The 21,393-nt window shown below is 41.0% G+C and overlaps 1 protein-coding gene across 1 annotated transcript in view; it reads right to left on the bottom strand.

Moving 5' to 3' along the window:
• Positions 1-21,393, bottom strand: part of ATRN (attractin) — a 207,655-nt gene that overhangs the window by 68,787 nt on the left and 117,475 nt on the right. Inside the window, exons 21-24 of the mRNA XM_089526395.1 lie at positions 20,982-21,034; positions 18,466-18,560; positions 17,622-17,700; positions 15,394-15,551 (exon numbers count right to left, since the gene is read on the bottom strand). Of these exons, the coding sequence (XP_089382521.1) occupies positions 15,394-15,551; positions 17,622-17,700; positions 18,466-18,560; positions 20,982-21,034 (385 nt within the window). The remainder of the gene's footprint in view (positions 1-15,393; positions 15,552-17,621; positions 17,701-18,465; positions 18,561-20,981; positions 21,035-21,393) is intronic.

The raw sequence follows: 21,393 nt of genomic DNA, 5'->3' as shown, positions 1-21,393 counted from the left end.
TCATCTGTTTTATTTCAAATTTATTATCATTCCTAGTAGCAAACTCAGGCAGTAAGCACTGCCATTTTCCCATCCCCTTTTAAAAAGAGAGAGATAGAGAGAGAAGCATGCCTTTGTAACAGGTCAATCTATATACTAATACAACAAAGGGGAATATATGCATCACTTCACATACTGCCTCAAATAGGAAAAGGCAAATGCCTTGATATGTCATCTAAACATTGTTGGCTGTCTTTCATCTGTTCATACAGGAGGAAAAATAAAGTTCTGATCGCTCTTTAGATGGCATCCTTACACTCAAGTTCACACCAAAATGCCTGCCAGGCTCCTGGAAGCAGAAAAATGTCACAGAATTCATTGGTTTCCCTATACTCCCATCCAGAAATCCTCTGCATTTAAGCAGAGGGGAGGGGAAAAGAGAATGAACTGAAGACCACAACAGAGAGGTAATGAGCCTTGGCACAGGGCCACAACTGTTAGAAAAATCACCAACCCACTTGCCCAGGCACACAGATGTTGATCATTTGTAATACATGGAAGCATTATAATACCTGGACACTCTAGAAAAAGATCCATCTATGCCCATTTCATTAAAGCATCCATATTCAGTTGGATGGAAACTCGGAGCACGCAGAACAGCCACTCTTGCCAGGCTTGCACACCAAGAACAAGTACATGGCTGTCTCCAGTATTCCCTCACCATCACCCCTTAAAAGCAAGCATGTTTTATTTGCAATTAAATGTCAAGCGCAGAAGTTCTTCTTGTCTGCGCAGGTCACTATATTTAAACAACACAGTCATAAAGCCAGGACACTCATTTGATTAGAAGAATGACAAGGTAATAAAGCTTCAGAAGAGATAAATCCGAATGCTTATGCTAATGTCTCCTCTCCTCCATCGTCATAATTACAGCACCCCACTCTGCTTCTGCCCAGGTGCACAGTATCCAAATGCTCATGCGAGAATAATCTCTCCTCCATTGTCACAGTATCAGCTTCTGCAAAGGTTCCCTGCAGCTTCTAGTACCAATTTCACAGAATGAGCCAACTGGAAGGCTCTCTTGAGAGTCGACCAGGCAACACTTCTATCCAAACACAGGATGCTTTATATCTGATACCACCCCAAATAAATGCCTGCACTGAATTTTCTGCCAGAACAGAAAATTCCCAAACCATCCTAATACATGTATTCATGTGAGGAAGTAGACTGAAGTCTACATAAGCTCATGCTGCCAATTTCTTTCTTTCAGTGAGTCTCAAAGGTGCTACAAGATCTCTCTATGTACTGATTCTACAGACTAACACGGCTATATCTTTGCATTCTTATTCTGCTCCTGAGAGAGACCAAGAAATTCTTCACAATATCTAAACTAAACAGATAGCTTTTATTTCTGACATTAATGCCACCACCATGTCTGTCTTAGTCTCAAGATTCAAGAGAAGCTGCTACTACCCTTCAAGTGAAGCTGCTGTGTGTATGTGCTTTCAAGCTGCCCGTTAACTTATGGCAACCCCATCAATTTCATACGGTTTTCTTAGGCATAGAATACTCTGAAGTGGTTTTTGCCAGACCCTTCCTCTGAAATACAGCCTACAGAACCATGTATTCATTGGAGGTCCCCCATAACCAGAGCTGACCCTGTTTAGCTTCCAAGAGCAGGCAGGATCTGATTTAGGCCCTGGGCGTAGCTGCTACCATTGTCCTAAATCCACTCCCTTTATTCTTGCTTCCATGGCCTCTCAGTCTTTCTTGGATTTCATCTCCCTATTTCTAATTTTTACAAATATGAGTTTCACTTCCTGTTAACACATCCCATCTTTCCACAATCTGTCTTCTACTGCTATGGAAGAGGAACAGGTGGGAATGAGGCTCTCCAAATCTCACTGGAATGCAAGTCCAGCACGCTTGCAGTTACAGTCGACCCTCTTATCCACAGATTTTTTATGCATGAATTCAAGCATCCATGGCTTGAAAATATTCCAAAAAAGTTTAAATTCCAAAAAAGCAAACCTTGATTTTGCCATTTGATATAAAGAACACCATTTTGCTATGCCATTATATTTAACGGGACTTGAGCATCCACGGATTTTGTTATTCACAGAGGATCCTGGAACCAAACCCCAGCAGATAACAAGGGCCCATAAGAAGAGTTCAACATGATTTAACAATAGGTTTATTCAAAACTAACAATATGCAAGTGTCAAATAAAACAAGCACGTCAGGTAAGCTGTAAATAAATAAAAACATTTTGAACCTTCTAGAGACCACTTGAAAGCTTCTTCCAAAATGCATCCAGGGATGACTTTTTATTTCAGCATCCTTCCTTCTTCTTGATTTCCATTTCTGTGGTCAAACTTAGAGATCTAGGTTGTTGTTGTTTTTAACATGTTGGAGGGTAACTGATGAGGCACGCTTATCTGAATCCCCCATTTCTCTTTATTTTGATGTTTACATATGTTCAGTAAGAAGGCAGCTGCTGTTTACCTTGCTTGTTGTAGTCAGGCGCACACAGCTACAGTTGAAGTGACTAGGGCCCCATACAGACAGGTCAAAATAAAGCTGCTTTGGGTCACTTTGGAGGTATGCTGTTTAAATGATGCATATGTCCTAAGAGTCCGGAAGCATACCTCCAAAGTGACCCAAAGCAGCTTTATTTTGGTCTGTCTGAATGGGTCGACAGATAGAATGCTTAGCCAGCTCAAGTTTTCTTGCTCTGTTCACTGTAAACATGCTGTTGCAACCCAAGATTGGATGTCTGTGACTCTCCAGCCTGCTTTTACCATTCTACCAATGCGAATGCTGCTAAAAAGAAGTTCCTGATACACAGAAGTAAAGTGGGAGGCTGGGTGGGTGTAAAAAACTTTTACACCCACTTCATTGTCAGAGGCTTTTAAAACTGAGGTATGCCTCTACATTCCAACATTCCAAACATGCAAATACAGAAAAATAAATGTGTTCCAGTTTGTAGATGGATTAGGTAAGATCTCATCAAAACGAAAGCTGAACAAAGTTGGATCCCATCTCTAAACCTGTGCAATGATGAGGTGTCAAATTTAGCTTTGATTCTGTTTAGAGGCGAGATTTATGGAGCTGGCAGAATGGATATTTTCTCTGCTGGCACTGAAACTCTGGAATTCCCAACTGAGATGCCTGCTGATCTGGGTCACTTTCCAGCTTTCAGAAATAAGTGAAGAAATTTATATTCCAACAGGCTCTTTGATTGATCTCCATTGTCTTTTTGATTGATGGTTCTTCACAGCTTGCTTGGATTGGGAGTTTGTTACTGGTCTATTGTTACATTATCTCACTATTGTAATATGTGGTTGCTGCTGCTGCTATGATTTTTATGCCCAACTCTGAAGCTTTTAATCATTTTATAGCATGATGCTTCCTATATCACTGAGAAAAGGGGTTGCATGCCATGCTAGATATTTTTTGGGAGCAGCAGCAGGTTTCTTAGAAGCTTTAGGCAAGCAAAGGCTAAATACAATTGTTAATCTCAACCAGAGCAGACCAACTGAAACAAAGGGACTAACATGACTTAACAAGTGCCATTCATTCAGTGGGTCTAATTTAACTGGGTTTAGTAAGGAGATTTAACCCAAATAGGTAAGCAGTCTCAGCCCAGGAACAGCATCCATCTCACTGGACTCAGACTTAGAAGCTAAAGTGTGGGTCATGGGAGAAAGAAGGCAATTACATCTGTCTCAGTGTGGCCCAAGTCAAGGCAATCCTAGTACAAGAGCATGGCTTCCCTCGTATCCTGGCTCAGGATCCTCTCTGGATCTGAAGAGAGGGAAACAAGGATGCTCAACATCACAGCAGCAAAATTACTGTGAAAGAAAAGCAAGAGCAGACCACTGTGCAATCAAGGCAACATCAGGCCAAGAAGCCATTTAGTCCTGCAAGTAAATATTTCAAACAGCTGCCAGCTGTTTCTTGAAACAAACATAATTATGTATATCCTGCTCATAGGCAGTGCTCTGAGGAAACTCCATCCAAACTGCTGACCAGCTACACCAATACTTAACTTACAGCCCATAGGGTGTTCTCAAGGTGGACTCTCTCATCAATCATATGTTCCTGGGAAGCCAATAAGTAGGGAATTAGGCTAACAGTCCTCCCCACATTGTTCCCCAGCAACTGCTACTCAAGAGGCACAGTGCTTATTTCCCTATATATCTCTAGAGTTCGAAAAATTTACTTTTTTGAAGTACCGTTCTTAAATGATGATGATAATAATAATAATAGCAGTAATAATAATAATAATAATAATAATAATAGATTTTATTTATCCAAAAAGGATCTAGGTGGGTTACAATAAAATACACCGATACAATACGTAACACATACATAACTTGCATTATCCCCTTATTCCTCTAATCTAAAACTAAATAACACTATAAAAATGACAACATTATAAAATACAATTAAAATTAATTAAAATAAACTTAACTAAGGTGAGACATTTTGGGACAGTCAAGGGCAATCCATATCAATATAGCAGGAAGGTCAGTCAAGGAAGGGCTGCTGGAAGAGATCCATCTTGACCATCTTTTAAAGGCGTCAAGGGTGGTGATATGTCAGATTTCCTCCAGCAGGCTATTCCATAATTTAGGAATGGCAGATAAGAAGGCCCTCTGGGTAACCGCAGCCAATCTGATCTTCTTTGGCTGCAGTAGATTCTTCCCAGATGTGGATTGTATGGAAGAAGGCATTCCTGCAAGTATGCTGGACCCAAGCCATGAAGGGCTTTAAAGATTATTACCAACACCTTGTACTGTGCCCAGAAACTAATTAAGAGATTTTAGAATAGGTGTTGTGTGGTCACTTCCAGATTTTCCGGCAACCAATCTGGCTGCCATGTTTTGAACCAACTGAAGTTTCCAAACTAGGCACAAGGGTAGCTCCATATAGAGCACATTGCAGAGGTCGAGCTGTGAGGTTACCAGTGCGTGAACCACCATTTCTAGGTCCCCTGGCTCCAGGAAGGGCCGCAGCTAGCGTATCAGCAGCCAAAGCTGATGACAAGCACTCCTGGACGTCGCATCCTCTGGGCTGACAACTGAAGGGACAGATCCAGGTCTTTTAGGGGAAGTGTGGCCCCATCCAGGGCCAGCTGACATATGTCCATACACGGACTAGGGGGCCCTATAGCGAGTACCTCCGTCTTATCTGGATTCAGATTTAGTTTGTTTTTGCTCATCCAGTCCATTACTGACTTAAGACATTCATTCAGAGAAGAGGTGACATCCTTAATCACTGCGGCAGTCCGAGACATAGAGGGTATATCTGGGTGTCACCAGTATACTGATAGCACCCCGCCCTATGCCTCTAAATGATCTCCTCCAGCAGCTTCGTGTAGATATTAAACAGCATTGGAGACAGAATGGCACCCTGAAGGACGCCAGATTTGAGCTCCCTCTTAGAGGGGCAACTGTCTCCAAGCATCACCATTTGGAATCTGCCCAAGAGATAGGAACAGAACCACTGCAATGCAGTACCCCCGATTCCACACTACTCCTATTGCTGCTCCATTACTGAGATCATCTACCTCCTCCAGTCTGCTATCAGAAGTATCCCCTTCCCTACTATTTCCATCTCTCTCCATCGGTCTCGCCTCTATTTACTAAAAGTTGGTGGCACCAGATAACAAACATTACCATCCTAAGCCCCCACCAACTATCTCAGTTCCCGTCTCCCATTCCTTTATCAATCTATTAAACTACAATAAAACCATAATATAATTAACACTAATTGCACTAAGTGACATTAACATTATACTGAAGAATGGGGACAGTTTTATAGCCACCACTCCCTGGCAGTTATTGTCTTTGTTGCGCTGCTGCTACCACCATGCTGCCTGATGATGATATGGTGAAGAGAGGACACTACTCTCCCTGTACGTTCCGCTGCCACTTCAGCTGCCATTGTGCTGCCCATTGGTCGTCTCTGCCCACATTCTCTCCGGTGCGCTGGAGAAGCTAGTAGTAAGAGTGCAGTTTTTAAAGGGCATCTCCGCCCACATTCCTTCCAGTGCACTGGAGGAGCAGGTAGTGAGGGCACCGTTATTAAAAGGTGTCTGCCTGCGTTCTCTCCGCTGCATTGGAGGAGCTGGTAGTGAGGGCGCAGAGTCCATGCTGTCTATGATTCATAGAATCATAGAGTTGGAAAAGACCACAAGAGCCATTTAGTTCAACCCCTGTCGTGCAGTAAGACACAATCAAAGTACTGTCTTACCCACAGGAAGTTCTTCCTAATGTTTAGGAGGAATCTCTTCTCCTATAGTTTGAATCCATTGCTCCGGATCCTAACAAGCGTCTTCCATCCTCAATATGACACCAAATATTTAAACAGGGCTATCATATCATCCCTTAACCTTCTCTTCTCCCAAGTTAACATACCCAGCTCCCTAAGTTGCTCCTTGTAGGGCTTGGTTTCCAGACCATTCACCATCTTGAGTTCTAATCCCAAAAAGTAACGTTTCCAGGCATACCTCAGTTATTAAAGCCTCTAACAAAGAAGCTTCTTTTTACTACGCCTTTTTGTACCTGTTCCTCCTTTTCCACTGTCTAGCTGGAAGTTATTTTAGCAGCACTGGCACTGGAGAGTGGTGCAGGAAGGCTACAGAAACACAGACTTGCAGTGTTGAGATCCAGAAGTGTGCCTGGAGTAAACAATTCACTAAAGCTTAAACTGGATGAGAATGGGATTCAACTCTAGCTAGTCCTCCTTTAGTTTTGTATGCTTCCCTATAGCAGGCAAGGGAAAAAGCAGCTACCTCCAGAATTCTTTCCTGAAGCCTTTAGTATGAACACGAACAGTTATACCTGCTGGAATTTTCTCTGGCACTGTTTTCCTTTGCATCCTTTGTTACATACCCCTAAGTTTAACTCTCAACTTATCCATGAGTCATATCTAAATCCATAATTTTGGCCCCAAAACCTGCTCTCGGCTTATACTTGAGGTCAACTAATAGTTGAGTATATACAGTACTTATGACTGTATCCCACATGCAGAAAAAAATCCAGTTTGAGATCACATTAATTGCTATGGCTCAGTGCTATGGAATTCTGGCACCTGTAGTTTGTGGAGGCACCAGAGCTCTCTGACAGGAAAGCTAAATGTCTCATAGTACTACATTCCCCAGAATTTCTTAGCATTGAGCCATGGCAGTAAAGTGGTTACAAACTGGCTTATTTTTGTAGTGTGGATGCCGCCTATGTCACGCTTAGCTGACCTGGTTGCTTTCTTGTGTGGATTGTTATTTCTGAATGAAAGATTTGCTCAAATATGTTGAACTGCTCTCTTTTTTTGTGACACAGCAACCTAACTCATCTGCTTTGTTAAAAGAGATATCTCTACATAGCATCTGCAGAATTCAAAGTTAAATTTATGGAGCTTCAGATGACTGCCTATACCAACAGTGATCAGACTGAGATCTGCTAAGTTTCAACAGTTCTGTGGAATCTTGGCCTGTCATATCAGGCCTGAGATTTGTCCAATCGTGGCTAATGACTACCAAGAAAAAACTGAAGATCAGAGCTCTTTCGCCACTTCTTGTGGTAGCCAACTGTAGTTGTTCATTGTGTATGACATCAGAAGCATTTTTTAAAATGAAAAAGTGTGCATTACTCCCCCTTCCCTCCAATTGTAACGCACAGATCAATTTTTAAAAATGCTCAAAACCAAAAATTCAGAGAAACAAAACAAAACAAATACCCAATTAACAGTCATTATTTACCAGATAAATGAAATCAGTCAGGGAAGTATGTATAAGTGCTTAAATTGATCAATTTTATAATTTTTTTGTGAATAGGCCAATTATTTGTTTCAATATTTCCTTCAATAAAGAGATACTTGTATTTTCCAATACAAAGATTCAAAAGACAGCTATATCCTTCCCTTTAAACCAAAGAAAGTAAACTGACACTGTTGTTCAATGACTTCTGATAAACTGAACTTGAGTTCTGCTTCCTGTGTACCACTGAACAATCCTTTTCCAGCAAACCACAATCCTGTCTGAAGTATAACACAAGTCTTTTAGGATATTGTACCATCAAAGTTCATGATGCCATATATTCTAGATTTAAGAAATGCTAATGTTTCTCCTGTTATGCCCAGTCCACACTACTGGTTTCTCAATATATTTATATGAAGGTGGGAAACACCTTGTCCTCTGGATCTTTTGAACTACAAGTCTCCCAGTTCCTCGTCTCTACCCATATTGCCAGGCACTGAGGCCAGTTGTAAGGTCAATGCATTTGAAGGACCAAAGTTTCCCTATCCCTGGTTAGCGAATGCTGCACTGTGCAGTGCAGGCCATCCATTTGTGGGAATCAGAGAGACCACAAAGAAGAAATGGGTATATCATGCAGACTTCTCAGCTCACCCTCTGAGCAAGTGTGGCTATTGTGTGCCCTCCAGATGTACTACTACATCCAGCATTCTTCACTATTGGCCATGGTGGCTAGGGCTACTAAGGGCTGCAGCTTTACAACAACTGAGTCCCAGTTTGGGGACAGGGGAGGCGGGATGGAAATCAAGTTTAAAAAAAAAAACATCAGGAGGGCTGCATGAATCCGACCCCCTGTAAAAAGAAACATTTGTGGTTTTGGGTCCCTCAAACATGTTTCTCAAGTGCTGGGAAACCCTGACAAGGAAAAACCATGCCTGATTAAAATCTTCTGTGGAAAATTTGCACATGGGTTTTGTCTTTCTTTCTTTCTTGTGGACAACAGTACATTCTGTACAGAAAATAATATTTATGGGGAGAAATATCATTTTCTAAGCAGGAAACAGCATTTCCTGTGCAGAAACATTATATTCTTCAAAGAGCATGCTGTTTTCTGTTCAAAAATACCATATGTAAATTTTGGACAGAATCTGTCCCAAACTGTGTGTAGCCTTTGAAGCGGCATAGTTTTCAAATACTTTTTTGCAGCAAGAAGACCATTGCTAGAATTCCTCATTGCTGTTTTCAAGAAGAACAGTAGTAAAGAATTACGGACCTACCTCAAATGAGTTTAACATTTTGGATAGGTTAACAGTGGCACTCCAAAGCTGATGGCTAGAAGCAGTGGGACTCACCTTGCACAATGTACTTTGTAAAGAATAAGCGAAACTACAAACACTACCATTCTACAGCACATGCTGGTGATGTACATTTAACACTGACAATCACTGGTTCTCACCAGGGCTGAGGCCTTTCCATTCAGTCAATAGTTGACACAGCTTTCAAATCAGCTCTATTTGCAGTTGGCTGTTTGTGTTTTAAAATTCCCAACTCACAAGGGAGTGGCGGAGGGGGAAGAATGACACAGTTTAACACTAGTCTATAAGACTGATGACAGATACAAGGCAGACCTGAGGTGCTCCCCATTAGTAACTTGTCAGACACAGCACTTCAGTTTGGGGACTGCAAGATGAGCCAGGATAAAGAAGAGGGGAGGAAGAGACTTTGAACTGAAATCCAGCTGTAAAATTCCACTACAAGTATCTACAAGTGAACAATTTTCTTTACTCGGTTAAGATAGATCTAAAACCGTTGGGTTTATCCCCTCTGAGAGCGCTACCCTGTAATCACTCTCACCATCATCCAACCTGACAGCAAGTCTCTGAAGGAGCTAAACATCACATATTTGAGAATATTACTTTGGTGGTGATCAACATCTACATCTGTTTCAGAGCTTACAGGGAATGCATTTGCCAGTTTTGTTTCTAGAAAAATTCATACCATACAGTGCATTCCAAACTGAAGAAATTAAAAGTGAACCTGTAAATATGACAGGACAGATTATAGGATCAATTAAATTTGAAAACTGGACATGAATTCTAACAACAATAATTTGCAGAACCACCAGACTGTAAACTGTACAAGAACTTACCTATCTTCCTGAGAGGAAGCTGACTAACTTCAGCAGACTTCATAACTTAACTGTCAGAAATCAGAGTTATATTTAAACAAAACCAACCCAGTCAATTCAGTTTTAAAGAAATAATAATCCAGATTTTTCCAACTGTGTGTTTTAGAAAGCTTTTTAGAAAAATTGTTTAAATGAAGGAAGCGGAGACACATCCTACACAAATATACTTCTGAATCCAACTGATGTGGTTTTGAAGAGGGGTGGAGCAACATTTTAAAGGGTGGGAGAGAGAAGAACGCAGCACTGGCAAAAGCACAACTATCAGTTACACAAAAGAGCATTTATACACAGGGAGCCTTCTAAGTAAGCTCAGAAAATGAGCAGAGACTCAGGAGCAGAAGGTGTACTTGACTGAAAAATTTCAAGATGAACAATAGTGAGGGCTTCATGTATTACCATACACAATAGATTCCTGCAAAAGACTACTTTTTCTAAGATATTAGAAGTTTAGATAAGACTCACAAGAAGACCAAGTTGAAGGCAGACCAGCAGTGCAAAGAAAATGCTGCAGCACATCAATTAGGCTGCTCAGACCAATTATCAGTCTGAGCCTGAAATAAAAGAAATGGGAAATAACTTGCCATCTGGAAGAGGAAAGCTTGCTTACCTGTCCTTGCCATTCTTTGAGTGGTCATGGGTGCATTACACTTCAGGGCGATGCATCTGAGCAGTCGCAACTGGAAATCTTCCAAACTGAGCAATTTGGCAGGAACTCTGCCCGGTTTCACTGCACATGCCTGAGTACTGTACTGATTCTTCTCAGTTCCACAGGACTGATGCACAACTCTTAAAACCAAGGACTGAGGGCTGCAGAGCATGTTGTGTGAACACACAGATGACAACCCAAAGGACCACAACTACAGGTAAACAAATTGTCTTCTTCATCATTCCCCTTCTATTACGCATAAGGGTGACTAAAAGCTAATTTAACAGTGGAGGATGGAGGAGTGGAAGAGAAGAAGATACCTTATGGAAGTACTGAGAATAAAACCATTCTGGAGAGTGAAGCATTGAATGAGGCTCAGAGACACAACTTGTAAGGCTTCACAAAGATTAAAGGCTGGGAGCACAGTGTCACAAAGAAGCATGACTCTGAGCACAGCTGCTGAAGCAAATACCATTCTGGTAGAATGAGGACAAACTAAATCTGGAACAAGCAACTTTGTGAGCTGGTATCTCAACTAAATAGTAAGGCCAATCCATTTGGAAAAGCACTGAAGTGTCATTGGAAAATCCAAAGTTGTATCTTGTTAACAAATGTTGTGTTGACTTGCAGAATTACTCCATTCAACTTTTTACCGAGTCTTCTGATGGCCAGAAGATTAAAATGGTCCCGAGATAGGAATTATATCTAGTGGTGTCAGGAAACCAGAAGCAGCTGAGCAGGCTGAAGGGAAGCCATATGCTCTCTTTTTGGAGGTCACAGTATCATCACTCAGAGCTCACAGAAGAGGATTATAAGTCAAATAGGGGGGTGCCTATGACCCTCAAATAGTGGCCTCTATCCTGAGTCATGTGGATGATCCCAAAGGAAAGGGTCCACCCATAACCCTGGCAAAATGTGGTGTAATACAGCTTTCATCCCTCTCCTCCCTTCCATTATAGCTGAATCCTGACCCACATGAACTGGAAGAAACACACTGAGAGATGGCTGAAGAAGAACCTCAATGCTGAGAGTCATAATCTCAGCCAAGGGATGTGTTGTGATACTGATGAATGACAGAAGAAGCCAAAGACTCTGGGACAATCTAACAGAAAACTAAAAAAAACCTCCCTCTAAGGATTTGTCTTGATTATTCCAAGAGTCAGCTAGGTAATAGACAGTTTAAAAGGCTCTGGCAACTTTTCTAAACAGAAATAAGAAAAGTAAGGAGGATTGGGGTTTGTTTGTTTTTTTTTTTTGGGGGGGGGGGGCAGGAGGACATTTTGTGTTGGAGCCAGAGTTGACTTCAAGCTCCAGAAAATATATTGATAGGTTGAGACAAATCAGGTTGAGACAGGGCAACAGCCAGAACATCCAGCCTCTTCCTCAGTCCTGACTTATCTTGATATTTTGTTCAACATTTATGCTGTCTTGATATAGAAATGGACAAGTCAGGAACTAGTGAGGGCTTCTCAATACCCTGCTGGTACCATAGTTAGAACGAATCTTCCATCGCAATTGGTTCCAAGATCTGAGCAATGGCAGGAATCTATTGTACTAGATGGACTGGACGATGTGGAAAGCCCTGGAGCTTTCCATGTGCACTGAATGGAAAAAGAAACCATCATGACCTGGTGCGGAGGCAGTTTTTTGAGGAAACAGATCTAAGCCTTTTCCAAATGGATTCAGCAGCCTGAAGATTTATCATTCAAATGCAGTCTTTTAAGAAGGAGGGGCGATTCTTCCTTGCCTGACTACTAAATGGCTGGCAAAAAACACAATTTAAACTCTCTCTCTCTCTCTTTCTGAGGTAGAGGAAATGTCTGTTGGAGGGCAAATGCATAGTGCTGCAGGCAGTGTGTTTGGGGAGCAGAGCTTTAATGTCCGTATGTCCCAGACAAAAACAAGAAAAAGAGAAAACCCTGTAGAATACTAAAGTACTTTTTTAAAAAAGAATTCTTAGGAGAACAAGCTACTGAAAAGAAGAACACATTCCCCGCTAGATGCTCAGGCAACAGTCAAAAAAGCACTAACAAGATGCATGCCCATATGTGAAATGCACAGAGATCATGAAATAGAACATCAGGGGTTGGTTTTGTTTTGTTTTGTTTAAGAAATAGCATGGGGACAGAATATAATCTGGGCTACAGACATGTATGTGGATACTAAAATTTTGAAATCCTATCTCCCATCAGGGATAGATAGATAAAAATGGGGAAAAAACCAAAAAAACCAAAATCATCAGTGCCAGAAACCAGTGGGAGAATATTTTGATTCGAACTTCAAGATGTTTGATTCTGTCTACTTGGACTTAAATAAAGGCATCACAACTGCTGTGAATGTTCACAATGCATACATTTTGCATACATTTAATCTTTAATCAAACTGTCACATACTATACATTGCACGATGAACCAGTTCCCTTAGACATTGCCCCCTCCTTATCTTCAGATATGAATATGTGCACCATCTGCCAAATGAGGTAACACTACTTCACGCACCTGATGAAGTGGGTTCTAGTCCATGAAAGCACCTGTATAATAAACTTCTTTATTATTTAAAGTGCCACAACACTGCTACTTTTAACAAAGAATTAGGGTAATCATGAGGCAAAAGAATTCCTGGATGCAAAACTTCTGTGTGTCACCTATTTTAGTCCTTTGTCAAACAAGAATCCCAGCTCATCAAATCCTACCCTTATGCTTTTCTAACCCTCCTAATTTCTAATGCAGCTTCATATACGGAAGAAAGAAATGTCTGGGAAGAACAGGCCTTCTAAGGTTGGTTAAACAGTTCCTCCAGTCTCAGTTGACTTTGCTCCACCACTCTCTTGGCCCCAAGGGATGAAGATACTGATTTGCCCTGTATTTCACCATACAGATCAGCCAAATTGATAAGGAAGAGGCAACAATATTAGGATAACTCAAATCATGCTATAAAAAAGATTTACAGGTCTTAGCAATGACCAGGCACTGCATCTACACTGGAAAAACAAAATGCATAAATAAATGATGGATGACAACTGGGATTGATAACAGTACATAGTAGAAGATCTAGGGGCCTCCAAAGACCACTAGCAAAACATGACATAACAGGACAATGTAGTGGCCAAAAAGCCAATACAATTCTAGGCTGCGTCAACAGAAATATGGTGTGGAATATGGTGCCCCAACTGATGAAAGTAATTGTGTTTCTTCCACTCTATTCTGCTTTGATCAGACATCACTTAGAATACTCTGTCCAGTTTTAGACACCACAATTCAAGATGGATATTGACAAGCTGGAATGTGTCCAGAGGAGGACCACCAACTTGCTAAAAGGTCTGGAAACAAAGCTTTATATGAATCAGCTGAAAGAATCTTGTATGCCTATTTTGGAAGAGAGAAGTCTGAGAAGTCATATGATAACCACCTTTAAATATCTAAAAGGTCACTATATAGAAAATGAAGCGAGCTTTTTTCTGCTTCTCCAGAAACTAGATGATGAAATGGATATAAATTACAAGAAGGGAGATTTTACTTAAACATTAGAAAGAATTTCCTGATGGTAAGATATAGACTACTTCACAAGGTAGAGGACTCTCCTTCTTTGGAGCTTTTAAGATGAGGTTGGGGGGTTATCTCTCAGGAGTGTTTTAGTTATGGATTCCTGCACAACAAGGTGTTGGATTAGATGTCCCTTGCAGTCATTTTGACTCTGTAGGTCTGTGAAGTAATTCTGTTCCTGCTTTGCCTCTTCCTAGCCTCAAAATAATAAGGCCACGGCCAGGAGAAAAACACATTTTTTTTAATAACATGGCTTGATTATGTCAATCCTGTATGTACCTTTCAATTTTCATCAATTTTCAGTTTTTTATATAGTATAGAGAGCTACAGAGATAGTACCACCAATGTGCATGGAGCTCTACAGACGACCCCACCCCAAAGAGAAGCAATCTAAAGTTTGACACAAATGAAGGAAAAAGAGATGGAAGGGGAAGGGCTCTTACGTCACAGTAGGGCTTTCATGGACAGATTTCCCCCCCCCCCTTTGATTTCATTTATATGCCACTTTTCTCCAAGAATGGGACTAAAGGTGGGTTCCAGAAATTAAAATCATTTTTAAAACAACCAAAAATGTAATATGTAAAAACAACACCCCCAACAAAAAGCCACCCTTTTTATACATTAAAACTCCTATTCAAACAAAAACATCTTTGCCTGTTGGCGAAAGAAAAACCTGTGGTTAAATCTGAGATCATTTGGGTGATGGGGGTAAGAGGGGGCCAGCCTAGTCTCCTGCAGAAGGGAGTTCCAGAGAGTGGGAGCAGCCACTGAGAAGGCTCTCTCTCATGTCCCCATCAAGCAAGTCTATGATGGTGGCGGGAGCGAGAGAAAGCCTTCCTCTGATGATCTTAGATCTTCTTGTTTTAAAAGATGGAGACATTCCACCCCATCACCCAAATGACCTCAAATTTAACCAAAAGTTGACAGATGTTCTACAGTCCCTTAAAATCTTCTAATCCTATGTGCCCATGAACTTCCATGCACTACAACATCCTCTATCAGATCCACAAAGTGAACTAAGGCTGAGGAACATGAGAATTCCCATTGATATTAGGCGGTCTCTTGTAACTATGATTAAGTCTACAGGGTACAACTTTTGCATCTGTGGAAGTATTCGATATTAGCTCTAAACAGTTACGGACAGAAGACGCAGCATGCTTGTGGGTAGAATGCCCAGAAAAACAATTGAAAATCTGTCATCTTAGATATCTCTACGCACTCGTTCATTCCATTTAGGCTCAGTCGTTCTGTAGCGCATTAAGATGTAAGAGTCTCTTACCTGTATTTTTATGGGCCAGGTAAAGTTGCTGACGTACACAAAGAAAGTGATGTTGGGATTGTTGCGGAAATCAAATTTCTCATTGGAGAAGCTGTCTTTGTACTCCTTGATCTGGCTCTTTGAAATTACCGGAATCTCCTCCCCTGCCTGGGTGCCAGCTGGGAGCATATTAAAGGGAGCGGGGAGGAAATTAGTATAGTTTAGGATAGACTTAAAGAGATGCAGGCTCAAACCATCACTCAGTCAGCACACTAACAGGATAACCTCGGCCACTCACATCCTTTCAAACTAACCTAGGCCAGGTTGTTGAGATGACAAAACTGAGGAAGAGAAAACCATTTATATCACTCAGTGCAACTTGGGGGAAAGTCAAGATGTAAATGTAATAAAACAAACCGTCTGCCTTTAGTGAAATCTTCAGTCATATTCCAAAGGGTACTCTCATTCCTTTAATTATACAGCAAGAACCCTTGGTAATAAAATTAAATGGTGCCATTTAAACAAGAGATGCTGAGTTCGGTTTCATTGCTGCTATCACTGAACAGAGAAGATACCGTTGTATAAAAAGTTAATGTTGCAGCAACCAACACATGCATTCATGATGTGGAAGTCAAATAAATGTTTTCTTTTTCAGATCCTCTTTGTACAATTGTATTTAAAGTGTGCTTCAATATACACTTTCACACAGCACAAAAAACTACTTAGCCATTTAGCCATCTTTAGTTTATGAATAGGAAGAGGAACTATAACTGGCTGCCTTTAACCTGTGAGCCTCCTCTTGCCACTGGACAGTCAGAGAAAATGAGGAATTCAAGAAATAAGTGAACTGGTGATTGGGAATCATGAGCTACTACTCAGATGGTGCACAACCCTATGTAAAAATGTAGATGGATGCAAATCTAGTATTAGAAATGGCAGCATCCTCCAAGACACTCCACAGATAACCTGGAAGTCGCTTTTATTCAAAGCTAAACTTTAACAGAAGACCCCAGAGGCGAATAGCTGGCTTAGAACCTTCAAAGAAGTTTGAGTCTATCTACATGGACCAGAATAAAGACATTGGTTTCCTACCCCAGCATGGCTTTTAACTTTGCAATGCAATGAAGTGAGAAAGGCTGCCTTTCTTCCTCCAGGCATTTACTGAGTGTCAGGATCTGAGCCCTCAGAGTTCCTGCCATGTTTGCTAATAGGTTAAGCTGTATCTGCTGTGCTTTGTGTTACTGGATAATGGAATGTCGAAGTCGGACTACAACTCTGTAGACCAGGGTCTGAATCCCTGCTTGGCCATGAAACCCACTGGGTGACATGCTCTCAGCCTCAGAGGAAGGCAATGGCAAACCTCCTCTGAACAAATCTTGCCAAAAATACCTCCATGATAGGTTCATGTTAGGGTCGCCAAGTTGGAAACAGCTTGAAGGCACACAACAACACTTTTGAGGTTACCAGTGATTGGGCGGCCTATAAATAAATCCTATTATTATTATTAATTATTATTATTATTACCAGATGGAAAGGAGTTTTTATTTTGCTGGAACTGAGTAAAGGCCTGATGTGAAGGGAAGGCAGGAGGCAGCAGGAGCTGTCAAGGTCCATTCTGTGGGAATGCCTGGTATGAAATGAAACAATGGGGAAGTCCTGGGAGAGTGATGTTTTGGTTGGGGAGCAAATGGGGTTTAAGTGTGTGGAAGAGTTTAAATTGCTTTTTGCTTTTAATATGCTGTGTAATTGAAAATGCCTTAGTTCTAACAATAGAACTAAGAACTGCCATTCTGGTTTCTGATTAAAGTTTTTTGTTTTCACACTGAAGCTTGGATTTCTGAACTAAAGACAGCCAGTATGTGACAATGAACTGCCATATGGCTACAGAAATGGGATGGCTATGTAAGAAAAATAGTCTACGCAAAGAGCTAGGGCACTGAGGGAGTGAAAATCAAGGTGGTAAAGATGTAAGGAAACAACAATATGATAAAGAGCAAAAACCTGAAGGTGGGAAAGAGGGAAGGGGGGATAGAGCAGGGATCAGAGGGAAGGATAAACTGAGGTCTAGGGACAAAAAGCTGAGGGAAAGAGCTGAGTGGCAGACATTAGGAAGTCAATGTCAGGTTGCAAGGAGGATGGCTGACTTTCAACTCAGTAGAACTGGCCAAATGTTTATCTGTAGGTCTTTGATCAGCTAAATCATCTAGTTCAGGCTCTAGATATCTGGGAGCAGAGAAGATTTTTCTCACCTGCAAAACTTGTTGACCAAGTGATATTGAGGTTGAAGTTTTTAGATGCATTGATAAACATGTCCAGGTCTCTGTTTTGCTAATTCCAGGACAAAAAAAACAAAGAAAGGAAAGAAGAAAAGGAACGTGGATGAGTAGTTTAAACACAAAGCAATCTCCATCAATACTAAATCAGCACTGCTTGACCAAGAACAACAGTATGGCAATATCTGCCCAGTCCTCTCTTTCTCTTTTGGCTTGATGGTTTGGGAACTGTTCAGCCACTGTGCAAAAGCTGAGCCCAAGGCTATGATGCCTACTGCACACCTGAGAGAGAATTTTCACCATTAAATATTGAGCAACTGTCGAACTACACTACCATCAGAAGTGCACAGGATCATGGACATAGCCATGGGAAAACAAAATATTCTGAAGATGCTTGCAGACATGCATTATTTATCCTTAAATAAGTCTGGCTGGTGATGAGTACATACAAATTATTGGTTTTTTAGTAATTAACAGTAAAATGCTCCTGTAAAAAGCTTTTTACTGTGTAAACCATAGCTTTCACAATGCAATATGGATTCTTCAAGTGAATTACCAATCATATGAAGCCACTTCAGACTTATTCCTCTCTAGATGCCATGGCATCATCAACACTTCTCAGCTTGAATTCCCCATCTGTAAAATCAGGATAGTTGCACCTATCTCACAGGGCAAAGGGAAAACAAGCTAGTGGGAGAAGGTGCATGCATGCAGCATACTAAGGGAAAGAAATTCATCACGACACATAATATACAAACTGCACTGGGCACCAAGGCATTTTAATAAATAACTTGAAGTGCAGTTGAGAGAATTTACTAACCTCTTCAGGCGTTGCTACGAAATTGATTGCTGTATAATAGCGATCATCTTCTTGCGAAAGACTGAAGGTGAATTGATAGTCAATAAGAAGAGTGTCTGTATGGGAGTATACAAAACAGAGTGAGGAACTATCTTGGTCCAAAGCCAGAGTTATTGGAAAGCTGGCTGCTTGCATTAGAGAAAATATGAGGGTGCAGCATCATTGTCCTCTACATGAATTAGGAAGTGATGAAGAAACACAAGCAGGTACAGGATAGCAGCTAGGAACTTGGGCCAGAAAGACCATTGTCAGTTTTGCCCCTGCCATAACCTGCTATCTTGACCTTATCATGAATAATGGGGGAGACAATTTTTACCTACAGCAAAGCTTATTCTGAAGATTTGTTGTTTGTAGTTCACAGCAGTGAGCCAGATCTCCAACTTTCAATTAAGACCCATACAATTACAGTGTGGAATAAAAAGCAGCCATAACTTTTATTGATTACAGTTGAAAAAGACTGGCTTAGCACTGGATATGGATCCATTAATCAGGCAACCCATCTGTTGGTCAATAAACCACCTCAGTACTGTGCTGGAGGGAACCTGGGCTGACAGAACCAGGATTCCAGAAGGGCCAAAGCCACTATGTGGTTCCCCTGACACTACATGGTTCTCCTAAAGGCATTACATGGTTCCTGTCACCAGGAACTGAAGCCAGACGCACAACCAAGTTGTGTGTGTTCCTTCAGTGCCTTGACCCAAGGTCTCTTAAAGAACCTCTTAGCACCATGGATGATGAAGCGGCAGGGCCATCGCCCTTTTATCTGATCCCATGCCCAACTCAGCAAAAGTTGAGACAGACCAGAGCTTAATGCAAATAGCAAAGTCAAGTGTTAGAATTCAAAGACATGGCCATGTTAGTCAGAAAAATCAGTATGCAAAGGCATCTTGTAGCACCTTTGAAACTAACTGAATGAAAGAAACTGGTAGAAAACTAAAAGGAAGAACCCTCCACTTCACCTCATGCATCTGAAGAAGTAGACCCAAGCCCATGCAAGCTCGTGATACCAGCTTCTTTCTTTCAGTTAGTCTCAAAGATGCTACAAGATCCCTTTGCAATGTCAAGTGTTATTCTACTAGGAGGAAGAGTGAGGAAGCCACTACCAGATGGAATATAGAAATTCTTCTGGGCAGACGGTTTTATGTCCCCTGGCAGACACGACAGAAGCCTTCAACAGTCATGCCAGCCTAGAAAACTCCAGACCTAGCAGCTAGCCAATCTGACCCCTGATTGACTGGTTCTTCCCTAGAGCATGCAAATTTGTAGAGGCTTCTGGGAAGGTACAATTTCCTGCCTCATCTGCTCTCATACCATTGCTCAGCTGGAAATGAAGTAAATCTGGGTTCCTTTGCTTTCTTTCTCTTTTGGGTACAATTTTAAAGCAGCCAGCACACCTGAGACAGTTTTCACCATTAACTATTCCCTCGCTTGCAGAGAGGCATGCAGGGCAGTGACTTGGTTTTTCCTTTTCACTCCAAGCCTCAAAGGTTTGATGTTTTTATGGCCAGCCTTCAGCAACATACACAAGTCTTCCAATTTCAGAAGGATCGTGCTTCTTGCTGGGTGGGGCAGAAAGTGCCACACCAAAGCGGATCATCAAAGTAACAGCTGTAAAACTGACTACTAAAACAAAAAACAGCTGCAGTGATATATTCCTCCAAATATTTTTCTCCCTTTTTTTATTTCCAATGTATTTCAGGATGAAAGACATTTTTAAAAGAGCTCTTTCTCAAGAGAACACTTTAAGAACAATGCAAAGTATTCTAATGCTTTCAAAAGGCTCCTCAAGCCTACTCTGCTTCTTGTTCAGCAAGCGACCTCCAGATTGTTGTTCAGGTGTTCTCTTAAGAGCTTTTCATCTCAAAACCCACTGGGAATAAAAAAAGGAAATATTTGGGGAATACACTGGTGTAGCAAAGAACATCCTAGTTCCTAGACCACAAAGGAAGAGAAAGAGAAATGATCAGCCACCATCTCAAAAGCTGAAATATAGCTCACCTAGGAACTCTTGCTCTGAAAGCATCTACCTGACTAAATCGACAGAGGAATAGATCCCTGCTCCAAAACAGCCCAATTCAAGGGTTAAACAAGCAGTAGTAATTACTTTTATAGCACCATTTATGTGCAAGGTATTTTACATTGTGATCTGAACATAAGAAAAAAAACCCAGATCAAGGAAAAGATGCAATAGAAATTGAGATGGGAGGAGAGGAGGAAGAGAAGAAAAAAGGAAAGATGGTCACGTAGGTAATTTTAAGGGAGACAATGAAGAGACCAAGAAAGATTTTAAAGAAGTAACTAGCCGACTACACAATACTGTTCCAGAATAGAATACCTGCTACTCCATAGCAGTAGCAGGGAGACAGAAATGACTGATTCTCCTGGGAGTTATATATTCCACAGTCTATCTATTGAAAGTTGTCTGATTTGCCAATAACAATTTTACACTGGAAAAAAGAAACACAGTTTGCACTCACAATAGCATGTCCCTTTGAGAGGATTGCCTTGGTACCGGTTTTCAACTTCACACCTAGAAGAAAAAGCCCATAACAATGCTGACCTTTAGATTTAATTCTCCCTCAAACCCAAAATTGTAAAGTATTTGTTTTCTTTCAAGTCACATTCAACATTAAATAGGAAGGCTGCATCTCATTTTAAAAAAAAGACTTGAGTATCCAATGAATTGCTTTTGAAATGAAGCAAAAATGAAGCATAAAAATGAAAATAAAAAACAGAAGACCAGAACACAGAAAAACAATAATAAAACTAAAATCTGGAACACATGGGTGAGAACCTTGGCACTAATTTAAACAACTGCCTTTAAAAAGACTAGCAGCTACCTAAGAATAAGCTACAATTACAATTTATGTCATATGAGATGCAGGAGCT

This window comes from Sceloporus occidentalis, unplaced genomic scaffold (genome assembly GCF_023333645.1).
Source record: "Sceloporus occidentalis isolate IW3139 unplaced genomic scaffold, rSceOcc1.0.p SCAF_5, whole genome shotgun sequence".
Taxonomy (NCBI): Eukaryota; Metazoa; Chordata; class Lepidosauria; order Squamata; family Phrynosomatidae; genus Sceloporus; species Sceloporus occidentalis.
The sequence above is the reverse complement of the archived record's forward strand: the minus strand, read 5'-3'. Positions and strand labels throughout refer to the sequence as shown.